This window comes from Poecilia mexicana, unplaced genomic scaffold, assembly GCF_051168715.1.
Source record: "Poecilia mexicana isolate PSO_F unplaced genomic scaffold, ASM5116871v1 scaffold_13, whole genome shotgun sequence".
In the NCBI taxonomy this organism is placed as follows: Eukaryota; Metazoa; Chordata; class Actinopteri; order Cyprinodontiformes; family Poeciliidae; genus Poecilia; species Poecilia mexicana.
In genome coordinates, this window is record NW_028263382.1 from 25385227 (window position 1) to 25398012 (window position 12786).

At 40.9% G+C, this 12786-nt stretch overlaps 1 protein-coding gene across 1 annotated transcript; it reads right to left on the bottom strand.

Moving 5' to 3' along the window:
• Nucleotides 1-1919: 1919 nt before the first annotated feature.
• Nucleotides 1920-9757, bottom strand: LOC106930114 (uncharacterized). The gene is made up of 5 exons (XM_015007469.2): nt 9147-9757; nt 6973-7206; nt 6011-6167; nt 2940-3048; nt 1920-2705 (listed from the first exon to the last, which is right to left on the bottom strand). Exons 1-5 carry the CDS (start codon nt 9755-9757, stop codon nt 2518-2520), a joined length of 1299 nt encoding a protein of 432 aa, XP_014862955.2. The 3' UTR covers nt 1920-2517.
• Between the last annotated feature and the right edge of the window lie 3029 nt (nt 9758-12786).

Genomic DNA, 12786 nt, shown 5'->3' on the forward strand with positions numbered 1-12786 from the left:
ACCTAGAACCCAAAAAGTTAGAAATAAATCACTGTTTGGCTTTTGTTGATTAGAGATTAGCAACTGCACCAACACACTGTGGAACAAATAATGGGAATTGGAAAATGTCCCCCCAGAAAGAAAAAAGCACAACATGAACAGAAAACTTCTAATTTGAGAGTCAACTCTGGTGAAAATAATGAACTCTTAAACATAAAACCTTTCAACTCGCCTTATGTATGCGGTGGGTGGGGGGTGGAAGATGAATTTAACATTCTCTGACAGCCATAGTTTCATGCTTCACTAACTCCCACTATTATTTAGGACAGACCCACGGATTGATGTTCCAATGAAGACCAGGCAGTCGTGATCAGGTTTCTGATAGGCTACCTGAGGGGAGAAAGTCTGTCTTCATTGATGGAAGCCACATCTCTCAGGGTCAGCCAATCGCATTAGCAGGCTCCACCACACTAGCTAAGCTGACTGGGTAGAGCTACAGGCTTTTTCCATCGCCCCTCGTGTCCTCTAATAGCTTAACTCGAGTCTCTCCGGTCCATATGCTCAGAGCGTAGATGTTGGCAAACATAACTAGATGAAGAGAAATGTTAAAAGGGCGATGAGTTTTGTGTTTTATGTGTATGAGTGTGTAACGTGACTAGGACTTTGGGGCTTGTTGACTTTTTTGTAACTCTCAACATATCTGAGACATATTTTAAATAAATAATAAATAAATCTTTGCCTGGAAAAACAGTAAAATCCAGTCAATGAAGCTGCTGTGTGATTTACATCCAACCAAAATGGGAAAAATCCTATTTAGCATATACATAATCTAAATCTTAGGGGCTTTTGTATTCAACCCCCTTCACTCAAATGTTCCCAGATAAATTGGTGGACTACCGTGTGCTTTCAGATTACCCCTGACTTCCTGATTCGATTGTTTCTTGCTTGTTACTGGTGTTAGTTCAGTTATTCTCATTGTTTGTCTTTTAGATATGGTTCATTAGATTGGTATTTATTTCTGTTTATGGCTCAGGTATTCTTTTCACTTCTCTTCGTTCCTGTTTGTTGCTCACCTCACCTCAGCCTACCAGTCTGCTCCCCGCCCCAGCTGTTGATCATTTCCTTATTTGTCCCTATCAGCTCCTTCCCCACCTACATCTGTTTGCCTGTAGTTGCTTGTCCTGGATCTTTTGTCATTTCCACTCCCTCCTCTTTATGTAAACGGTCCCTGGCTTGCTTTGTTCTTCACTGGTTCTTTCTGTTACGACCCATTACTAATCTATACTCATAACGCAAACCTGCTCCTGTTTCTTTTGTAAGTTTTCTGTTTGTTCGTATTCATTTGCGACTGCAGGCTACATGTTGGTTTCACCGCAAAACCACTCACAGTTTCACACAGGCTTTCCCCCTGTGTGAAAGCCTCAAACATTTAATGAACAAAAAGCAACATTAAGACCAGGCGAGGTACATCCTGGTGCTAATTCTGGTAGGGCTCACTGCCCAGGGTGCCACAACTTGGGGTATGGCAGGAGTTTTGCATTTCTGTGTCTCATGTCCATGTGTCCAGCTCATTGACTTGTGGCTACCAACAGTACATTGGTCTGGTTTTGCATTTGTTTAGTTTTTTTGGACTGCAAGATTGTGATTTGGTAATCTTTGAGATTTTCAAACACCCTTTGTTGTTTTAGTGATAATGAAAAACATATGATCCATCTATCTTTTGAATCAGCATGATTAGTTTCTGATTGCTCTTTACGTTAACTGTCTTTTTTTTTGTCCAGAACAGGCTTTAGGTTTGTGTTTCTGCCTGCTGGGTGGTTGTGGTTGGGTGCATCAATGAAGGGCTTCTCCAGCCCTTCATTGATGCAAGAACTGCTGAAACATAAAAATACCAAAAAATGAAAATAAACATCACAAAAAAAAGACTATTTCACACCATAACAATTTAAATGTTAGTTTTAAGGATTCAGATTAAGGACCTGGTTACTTGTTGCAAGTGTACACAATCAACAAGCCATCCATGTCACTTACTGTATGACATATTATGACATAACATTGCAAACACTACAGAAGTATTGCGGCAACAGCTAAGCTGAAAGTGACATTTTCCCATAACGATTTGTCAAAGAAGCTCAATAACGACTTTAAACCACAAATGCATACATCATATCAAACTATTATTTCCAAGTTATCCATTCATCCAAGTGTTATAGGCAGGCCTATTGATTTCCACCCAGTGAGAGAAGGGATCAGAGCAGCTTTTCTATTTAGAGCTGCTGTTTATTTTCAGCAGATGATAATAGACTTTTCATGGTTAAGTGTGAAATTTGACTGCAACAGCTGTGTCACCTGTGCGAGGAGGTGTGAATTGGATTGCACCTCATTGTGTATTCCGTCCTACGCCGGGCGGTGAGACCGGCCGCTTCTGCTCTGCGCCTAATATGATTGACTGCCCCCTCTGTCTGTTGACTAATGTAATTGTTTGCAGCTATTTTGGTGGGGACTTGATCAGCATAATTGGCAGCGGTTCCTCCTTGGTCACGGTGAGATCAAGTCGCCTCCCGGGCGTAGGCAGCCGCAGCAGGCTGGCGACGGAGCCGCGGAGCGGAGCAGCCAGATGGCCCGCCGATGGTAGGCCAGCCACACCAGCAGCAGCAGCAAAGAGACGAGGGAGACGCCAACCACCAGGCTGACAAAGACCAAAACCAGATCCAGTTGTGATGGATCTGAAAAGTCCCACAGAAAAATAGACAAAAAGTATTTCTTGGTGAGCTCACAAATGCGCAGTGTATATATTTGGACACACAGAGCCACTTAACATTGTGGCTCCATTCTTCACACTCCGTTGACAAATGGCACAGTCATCTCTCATTTCCTCTCCTGGAGCATCTCCAGTTCATGGTGTGTTATCTCAGATTGATTGTTTTTTTTGTTTTTTTTTGCACTCGGCTAATAATTACCTATCTCCGTGGGGAAGGTTGAATTTTTTGCTTGTTTCAACACCGGCCCAAAGGATATGCGATTTCGAAGATTGGCCGCGACGGTGTCTGCACCTTCAGAAGCGCATTGCTGCAGAAAGAATAATAATAAAAAAGAAACATACATAAGAGTAGGAGATATGATGGAGGAGCTGTAACCCATGAAGAAGGATGTTTGTATTGGCTTTCAATTACAAGAGAAATGCAATAACAATCTACATAAATATGTATCAGTGTGTATTTTAAAACATTTTAGTAGGCTGTTTGTTGAAGCCTCTATTTGATAGCATGGAAAATAGAGTTGACCTTTGAAGGTGGTGCTTTCTTTTAATCATGTTGTGCAATTATAAATAGAAGGGTAATTTTATTAAAAAGAATCAGTAGAAACACACAATTTTAAAGAAACAATGTAAAAAAAAAAAAAAAGGAATATCTTTGTTTGTTTGTTCACACCTGCAGGTTGTTGGTGCATTTTGCATCATTTCCCAAATAACCTCAAGGTTGCTGATGATCAGACTTTCCATAGAAAAGCGTCATACAGTTCCAGCAACTGTAATTTCTCATATGTTATGTCTGTGAATACCATGTGAAAAGACCTACCTTCTACCTCTACTAGTGCTGTTAAATGTGTTATTTTTGCTTTTTTGTGATGTTTTGACCTCTTTCATGTTGTCAGACAGAAGCAATTTAAGTGATTCTAGCATTCTGGCTGAATCACGAAGAATGTAGTTAATCAAAGATTAAGTTTAAGCAATTATCTTTTTACGCAGTGGCAGGCTGCTGTGGATAGATATTTTACTTTAATTTAAAAAAAACCCATCAAGTTATCTTTGTTTCATAAAATTTGTTTCATGATGTGAACATTAATCACCGAAGGAAAAAAAAAAAACGGCACAAATTTAAAACTGACTGCTAAACATGAAAAAAACACTCAGGGCTCTTGGCGTGACTCTGTCAGTGCAACAAGTAAATATTTTTTCTTCAAAGCGACATGTATAAAAGTGCAGTGAGAATGTTTGTGTCTGAGAAATTATTCAAGTGATCTAGTTACACAGAAAATGACATAGAAATAGATACTAAACAACTAAAATTAATGAGATTGAAAGAAAACAAACCTTGGATGTTTCACTTTGAAATGCCAGTTTCTTTCTGTATCATTTCTAATAATTTATTGTTTGTTTTACTCTGTTTTAAAAATGTATCCCTCATTGTGCAGCTTCACAGCTGCTTTTGAGATGAGGTAAGACTTTGGGAATATGGCTTTATGAAAAGAATAAAATATTACAGAGATGAATCTGGTGTTTTCAGGAACAGCAGTCGGATCACAGGTCTGAGCCCAGAGTCTGCTTTGGGAATGACCTTTTTTGGTTTGCTTTATATACTCATATGTACTCTTCTGATTTCCACCCTCTGCACAATACTCTGTTGTAAAAATGTCAAAAAATCTAACTTATTTTGTTTACTTGTTTTCCACAAAAAGGTTTTTGATCTTGTTATGATTTCAGAGCCAAAAATAAAGTCTCCTTTTTTACATTTTTGCTTTGTCATCAAGTAGATCTTCACACAGCTGTTCTCACATATCAGTTCTGACAGCAGTAAATATTCTAGTAGACGACAGGCTTATTCAGGCGTATAAAATTGTCCATGTTATCTCTATCAATCTGTTTCTTGTTTATTTATCTCAGGGGGATTTCAAGGAAAACAGGTTTACGACAGAAACATGCCTCTCTCCTCTGGGGTATCCCAAATCATTAAAAATACACAGAGCATTTCATCTACCTACACATTTTGTGCTCCATCTTTCATTGAATGACACGAGAGGAAACTTGGCACTGCTCTGCTTGAGGAAGAGACTAATCCCAAACCCAGAGGGACCAGTCCACCTTTTTTTTTTCCCTCTTGCGAAAAGGAGCTGACTAATGTTTGCTGCTTCACACTAGCAGCTCAGCTAACATCTTGTTTGAAGACACTGATGGAGCCAGGTCATCTGCGAAAAAAAGTAAAATGAGACCCTGAGGATCCCAGAACAGATTCCATCCACTTAAAACTATCCCTTGAGATCCTGTTGATAAATAACCCACACAAGATTGGAGATAAATGGCAAAGTCCAATCCGCACGGGTAAGAAACTCAGCTATGTACACGACTTTAGGTAACCAAGTGGATAGAAAAATCACATAGAAAAATTTGGCTTGCATAGATGTTTAGTCAGGCACACGTTGAATTATTTGTATGCAAATCAAAGAAAAAGAAAAAAAAAACTATTTTTGGATGTATTCAGATTTTGTGTGTATTTTTAAGAATGTCTAAATGTGTAAAAGAGTGAAAGTGATTTAAAACAGCTAATCAAACCAGAAACATACATAACTACCAACCATCACATTCACATTGAGACCATAGCAGCATTCGAGACTCGGTTGTTCTGAGATCTGTAGAAGCGCCCTTTTAAAAATAGACCTCTGAATGAGTCTCCAGAGTTTTTCACCCGGCTTCACATTTAGCCTAAAAGACGTGCTTGTCAGATGATTCACAGTTTTCTATTAAATCAGACGAGTGACTGCAACAACACTGAGTTATAGAAGTTTCTATCAAAGCAACCGCATCCTTTGCTGCTCATAAAAAAAATTAAAAGAAAGTGTTTCTGTTACTTTGCAAAGCTCTCTTTCATCCTACTGTCATGTTTTAAACTGAGTCCTTGGCTGTCAGACAGAACGTTAACATTAGACTCTGCTAAACGTTTTGAAAATCAGCTTCCAGAGAATTGCTATGACAAGATTTTTTTTTTTTTATACCAGCTACATATTTCATTTCATTTTTGATTTACAAAAATCTATTCAACTTTGCATATTTTAGCACATATCAAGCCACCTTTGTCTCCCCTCCTTTCTCTCTTTCTTATTTATTCCCCAAAGCCAGTTTATTCTCCGTCTGTCATTCTCCACGCTTCGTAGCGTCACACTTTAGCCCGTTACATTTAAATCACTCTCAGCTCATTCCTTCATTCCCCTTACATTCATTGCACCGCAGTGCTCTGTGAACCCACTGCAATCTTACCCTTTCACAGTCAGAGTGGTTCCTCAGGCAGACACTGAGATCACAGTGTAGGTACACCACTGAGTAATTAATCATTTGGAAGAGACTGATGGTAAAGCTGGCACTGGTTGACAAGGCGCTGGGCAGCAGCGTGATCCCGGGCGGCTCCGCTCCTGGCCTGAGAGACGAGCACAAGTGGATTTTATAAACTTGGTTGAGACGTTTCTCTTGAAATCAAACCGAAGGCTCGGCCGTCTCCAGAAGCCAAAGCCGCACTGACTAGCAGACGTGAAGGCGGCAACACAGTGCAGAAAAAAATGATCAATATTTAATAGTGGTGAGAGGTAAAAGCTTAATGGCAAACAAATCATGTCAGGCAAAAGTCAGCGTTAAGAGTTATAATGGTTTGACATTGGCATCATCACATTTAGTAAGGATGCTGATAGCAATATTGGAAAACGTTATAAAATCTTATACTTGAATTGGATTTCTTACAACATAGGGGTCAGTACTTAAGAGTAACCCTAAAATGAAAGATCAAAATTGCTTTTCAAGAGAGAACATTTTGTAACGCTGTTGTTTTCTTGCTTAAACAAATATGAACTCTTTGTTTATTGGCGCGTCGAAATACTAGTTTGTGTATTTTAACAGCGACGTGTCTGAGTCTCCAGGATAGCAATAACTCCTGGCACGAGACAACATCAAGCTGCTCGTGTTGACTAAAAATATTTAGCTATCAATATATGTTGTTGTTGTCGTCTGAAGTGATTTACCTTTATGAGATATCACTTCTTTTGTAAATGAGCAAAATTTCTTGTGTTCCAACAACCATCGAAAATCAAACCATCTATATTTAGCTCATATATACACAATTCTTGACTAAAATGTCCCAGTTTAAAAGCTCTCAGTGAGCTTTTAAGCTCACAGTATAAACACCAACACAAAATCTTTTCATCCGCCGTTTTTGACTCGTTCCAGCTTACCTGAAAAAAAGGCAGCAGGTGGAGTCGTTGAAGTCCGGCTGACGTGTTGGTGACAGGCAACAGGCGGTGACGCCAAGGTTGATCTGACTGTTGTTTGTCTTCAGATTGATGATCGCTCTGAGGTTCCCTCGGGCCGGCACCACATCGCCAGGCTCCACACTTCTTCCCATCTTCAGCCTCATTTCTGCGGTGTAGTTTCCACTGCCACAGATGTCATCTGAAATTTCTGTCACACTAGCAGTGGATCAATGTCTCATTATTGTTTGCGATTTGTAATGGGATTTGTCGTCTATTTTAAGTTACACTTATGTGAAATATTACAAAACAATTTCATTTATTCTCACCTTTTTCATAGTTTGTATCTTGCCATATTTCCTTTCATACAGCAACATTTGACTTTACAGATAAAGCATCATACAATCCATCACCATAAACACCCTTGTAGGACGAATGGTAATCATGAAGTGCATGGATTTAAAATTTGGCGCCCACCAAAAAGCCTCTTTGCAGAAAGAAAGTCGACCAACAACCTGGCAGCTAACCCAAATGGCGATGTCATCAAGCTAACATGCTAACACTAATAATATTTAGCAGTTGCTTTTTTCTTCATCATCATAATTAAACAATGACCAGACAGACAACACCTACTCATGAGAAATAAGAACAAAATGTCATAATGTCCAATGAATCCCTTTAAAAATGACTGTTTCGATTTCTGAGACGAATGGCAGGGATTACTACACTTTCATGCAGCGTTCAGATTTTTTGAGATGCACCAGTACATGGCAGATGCCAAAACACTTTGATGTGCACAATTTCACAGCACGGTTTCCACTCTCTTATATAATGTTTGTTGTGAAGCTCCAGCAGAGTTTCCTGTGGCGTGCCAGTTATTTCAACACAGAAATTACCTGTCTTATTGACTGCATTCTTGCGTTTGCCCTTGAGAGACGTACCAGAAGATAAAAGAGTAGGTGAGCAGAGAATAAATAAAAGATGCATTGTCATTAGGATTGTATCAGCGGGAAGTTTGTTTCAGACAAAACAAAAACAGAGTGGCTGCTTAATAAATTAAACGAAAACAACTGATGCTGAAATCAGTGAAAACTAAACGCATAATCCATGTAAGATTATCTACGGTGTTTTGCATCAGGATTTAATTTATAGTTCCCTGTTAAGAGATTTTATTTATTCTTTGCAGTTGGTTGTGTCATTTAGTACGGTTGAGAGAGGAGTGGGAACATCTAAGATAAGTGCATTTACTTTGTCACTTTGTTGCGTTCAGTGGTTAAAATGATTTATGACAGTAATTTATAGAATAGTCAACAGCTCAGCTCTGTTCCAAATGTTTACCAAGCTCTCAGTGCAGTCTGACCAAAACCCATTTCAAAAGTTCAAGTATTTCAACCCCCTCAAGGTAAACCCAGGGAGGATCCACAGAGAGCCGTTTCATTTTTATTTTATTTATTTTTACTTTCCTGTGCTCACAGAGGAAATGAAAACATCGGTGATGGACTTGTGAGATGTTTGATACGATAACGGTAGAATTTTCCCACCTGCTGAATTTAGTAGCGGATGGATAAAAATCATTAAAAAAAATTAAAAATAAAATAAAACTACAGCCGTGCCATCTGCTGACGTTGGTCCACAGCTGTCTAACAGCACATTTTAAATCACTTCATGATTCCCTCTGCTGCTTAGTGGACATGATGATTGTAATTTCAAGCACAATTTAGTGCTGCTGACCAAAAATGCAGAAAGTACCAAAAACTGCTCTAAAGATCATTGGATTGCATTTTGTGCAACTGCTGTACCGTGCATCAAAAATATTTTTTGATAAACCTTTTTTTTTTGTTTTTTGTAAAATAAAAAATTGTGCAGTTTTATATTTGAGCTATGTGAGAAATATTTTTTAATTAAAGATCAAAATAAAGACGAACGTGTAAAATGTGTCACTGTGTACATTTTAATTCACACCTTGCTTTTAAAATTACTATAATAAGTACATTTTTGGACAATACTGTAATTTCTACAGATGCACCTGCAAATGAAATACAATGAATCAATGGGATTTGCTAGAATATCTGGCATACTTACTATAAAATGCCTCTCTACCTTCGTTTTATCTGTTACCAGGTTAATAATAGAAATGGTAGAAGACGTAACAACATTACCCAGAGACATACTGATGAGGTGACGTCCTTCTCCTCTGGTTCAGCCTTGGGAGCTCTGATTTAGTCTGCGGCTCTGACACTAACAGCCTGCTCCCAGACTCCGGGCTTGCCGTCTCGTCCTTAGCATGGGCACGGGGTGACCTACTGACATTTTGTTCTGCCAGCATCCTGGCTCTGCCTACTCTTCTGTCTAATTGTGTTTTGGTGTTTCCTTCAACAGGCAGCGTCTTCTCAGTGGACTTTATTGTGGTTTCCACAGCAGCCGCTCCAGACTCAGACAGTGTGCCCTCTGTTGCGACAACTCCAAAGGTGTTCTGAAAGCGTCTTTGTGTCGTTGTCGTCACAAACCGAGTCCACTGAGGTGCGTCTTTTCTTTCCAAATGAACAGTTTCATCTGATGTACTTTTGGCCTTTGTTGATGCCGTGTCATCACTGGTGTAGTCCTGCTCCCATTTACTGGTGACTGAGAAATGCAACACTTTGAGCTCGACAGCCTGGGGTGCAGATTTTTCAGGTAACGAGCGATGAAAGCTCCAGTTGCTTCCGGATTTTGTTTTATTAGCGTTTTGGGCCAGGAAATTATTTTTTTCTGGGAATCGAGTTTCGAACATTTCCTTTGTGGGATCAATCACGACTGCCTCAGTAGTTTCACCAGACTTTGTACAGCCAGAGCTGCTACAACTGGTTGTATTAACAAACTCTGTGGGTGGGATCTCTGCAAGAGGTACAAAATCTGTCACATGACCCAAGAATGCTTGGCTTATTGAGGTTCTTTTGGGCAACGTGTGGTTCTTCTGTTTTTCTACCCGGTCTTGTGAGTGCTCTCCATAAATATTCACAGGCAGAGGAACTGATTTAATTCCTTTAAGTGATAAATAGCTCATTTGTTCAGACGCTGCAGGTGTCTGGACATATGACTCTGAAAAGCCAGACTCTGCCATATTAATATTGTGTGATAATGCAGTCGTAGAAAGCAGGGCATGCTGGCCTTGTTCAGCAGCTCGTGCAAGAATCTCCTCCTCTGGCTGCTCCTGCACACTATGTGCTTCCATTGTTTTTATTCTCGAAACAGCGGGGGTGAGCTTGTCAGAAGTGTGAGTTATGGGAAGCTCTCTCTGAGTCAAAGGATTGGGACGAGCATAGGGCTGAGATCTGTGCTCAGCTGCATTCTGAGTTAACTTCCTACTGTCTGGCAGAGTCCCACTGGTGACCAGCAGAGATGTAAAACCTCTGAACTCAGCGGGAGTCTCTGTCAGAGAGACAAAGTCAGCGGTTTTATTTGCGTTTGTCTGAAATTGAGAAACAATGTGTCTCGCCTGGTCAAAAGTCTGGAAGGTAATTTTGTGGATCGCACGGTCAGTGCTTGAATTCATATTTGTAATCTGGTCTGAGTTGTTACCCTCACTCTGCTGTGACAGAGGCTGGCTGTTGTGCCTTACATTCGTCTTTGCCAAGCGATGCTCAATATCAGACAATGAGTTAGGCTCTTCGTCAGACTGTATTTTAGGCCTTTCGGGAAGATTACCCGTCTGGAAAATCATGGCGGTGCCAACTCGATCGATCGTGTCAGCATCATTTGTGTCGTGCCCAAATTTCCTATTTGTAGCCATCGCAGTGTACGGCACGGCTGTTTCAAAGTGCTGATGATGCTTTGCAGTCATAATTATATTGTTTGCTTCATCTTTGCCACCAGCAGTAGAAAGGTCACTCTGTTTAGTCTCATTCTTAGTCTGAAGGGAAGTGGAGTTGAATTCATCAGTGTCATTAGCAACATGTTTACTCCCGACAGTCGTACGTTGATCACCCACGACTCCATCTGAATGTCTCACAACGGATGTCATCATGAGCATAACATCTCCTTTCTTTTTTCTTTGACTTGTTGCTGCTGGTGAGACAGCCTCTGTCTCACCAGCGGCCGCTAACGAGGACTCTCTGCTGTTGGATCCAGGGACAAAGTGGGCCTGCTGTGATCCAGTCAGCTTCTGCAATCCGTAGGTTACAGTCAACCTGTCACCACTTAACGTCCTCGGTTTCATCATCGGTGACACGCTTTCGGGAGACAAGCCATTGATTCCTGCTGCAGGGATGGTGGTGGACGACGACGTGGTCCGCGCCTGTGGAAGTCTCTGCTTGTTTTCCGCAGCGTGAGTATGTAAAGTGTCTGGATGCGATGCCTGCTCTGACACCCTGGAGAGAGATGTCTGGCCTGGAGTTATGTTAGGGCATGAGGAGGAGGAGTGACTCCTCTGAGGAGCAGACTGCCCTCGGTGAGGCTGAAATGGGCCCACAGAGATGTGGGGTTTAAATGACAAGACTGTGACTGTGGGTGTCTTTGCGGATGAATCATCGTACATCTGCTGGTGTATGGATGGCGTGGCATATTCCGCATGCTCTTGCTCGATCGCAGTGTGTGAAACTGCTTCGGTCCTCTGAACAGGATAGTTCAATTTATGCTTATGATCTGTGTTGCTCTGAATAATTGATGCATTGAGAGAACCGCTCACGGTAAAGTGGGACTCGGCTCTCTGAAATCGGGTTGTGAGTGAAGGCAGTTTAGCTGCGTTAGCGGCCCTCCCGCTTGGGGAAATAAGTGGCGTAAACACAGAAATAGATCCAGACATTTTTGACACGGCAGTGGCAGGAAGCGTAACCTCAAACTCTTGAGAACTTGTTTCCTTCGGTGGTAACATAATGTCTTCTTTTGGAAGCTCCTCCTCCCTTGGATCTGGTGATCTTACAGATGGGTGTGGCAGCTGGCGATTGCTTGTCACCTCGAAAGAAAATGACTTATTTGTTAGGTCTCTTATTTGTGAAGCATTTTCACCCAGATGAATACCCTTGAGCTCAGAGCTGTCCGACTCTTTAATCAAACCAGGACAGGGAGACAGCTTTTCAACAATGCGCTCTTTGTCTCCGTTAAGTTCTTTCCAATTTGTTGTCGGTTCAGGGGGAACATTTGTCACATCCTCCTTCCCAATATCCTTATTAAATTTTCTGTCCTCCCCACTTTCAGCCTTTGCTCCGTTTTCCTCCAAAAACTGTTTCTGCTTTCCAGCAGCATCCAGGGTTGAATTCTGCGTATTTATTTTAGTCACACCTTCTCTTTTGGCGTCTCTCTCATCCTTGACCTCACCGTCTTGTGTATTTTTGTCATGTCTCGGAAGTACATGCTCTTCTCTGCTTGTCTTGCTGATGAACTCTTTCATTTCTCCAGCCTCTCTGTATGTGCTTTGCTTTATCTCTGCTGCTCGTTTTTCAATTTCAGGATCATCTAATCTTAATAATTCCTCCCTTTTGTTTTCCAGGATTGTATCCTCTTTGAGAAACATTTTTGTAATTTCTCTGCCGTGGCTGCTGTTGGACTGAAGAGTGTCTTTGTCCTTGTTTTCAGTAACTACACTCAAAATGCTTTCTCTCTCATCTCCAAGCGTCAGACTGTGAATGTTGTGTAAGTCTATTAATTTGCTATCAGGCCTGTTGCCTTCAAAATCCCTCCCCTCAGTGATTTTTGACTGAGTTTCTATCTGTTTCTTATTGAAAGACATACTTTTTGGTTCCGTTAATGCCGACTGAGAGACGTCAAAGTCAAAGACCTTCAGCCTAACTTTTCTTGTAGGAAAAGTTGAAGTTTGTACTCTGG

Coding starts and splice junctions, on each gene's coding strand:
- LOC106930114 (XM_015007469.2), bottom strand. CDS start 9,757: ATGTTCGAAACTCGATTCCCAGAAAAAAATAATTTCCTGGCCCAAAAC. Junction 7,207..9,146: donor CCTCATCAGTATGTCTCTGG/GTAATGTTGTTA, acceptor ATCCACTGCTAG/TGTGACAGAAATTTCAGATG. Junction 2,706..2,939: donor AACCTTCCCCACGGAGATAG/GTAATTATTAGC, acceptor GGGACTTTTCAG/ATCCATCACAACTGGATCTG.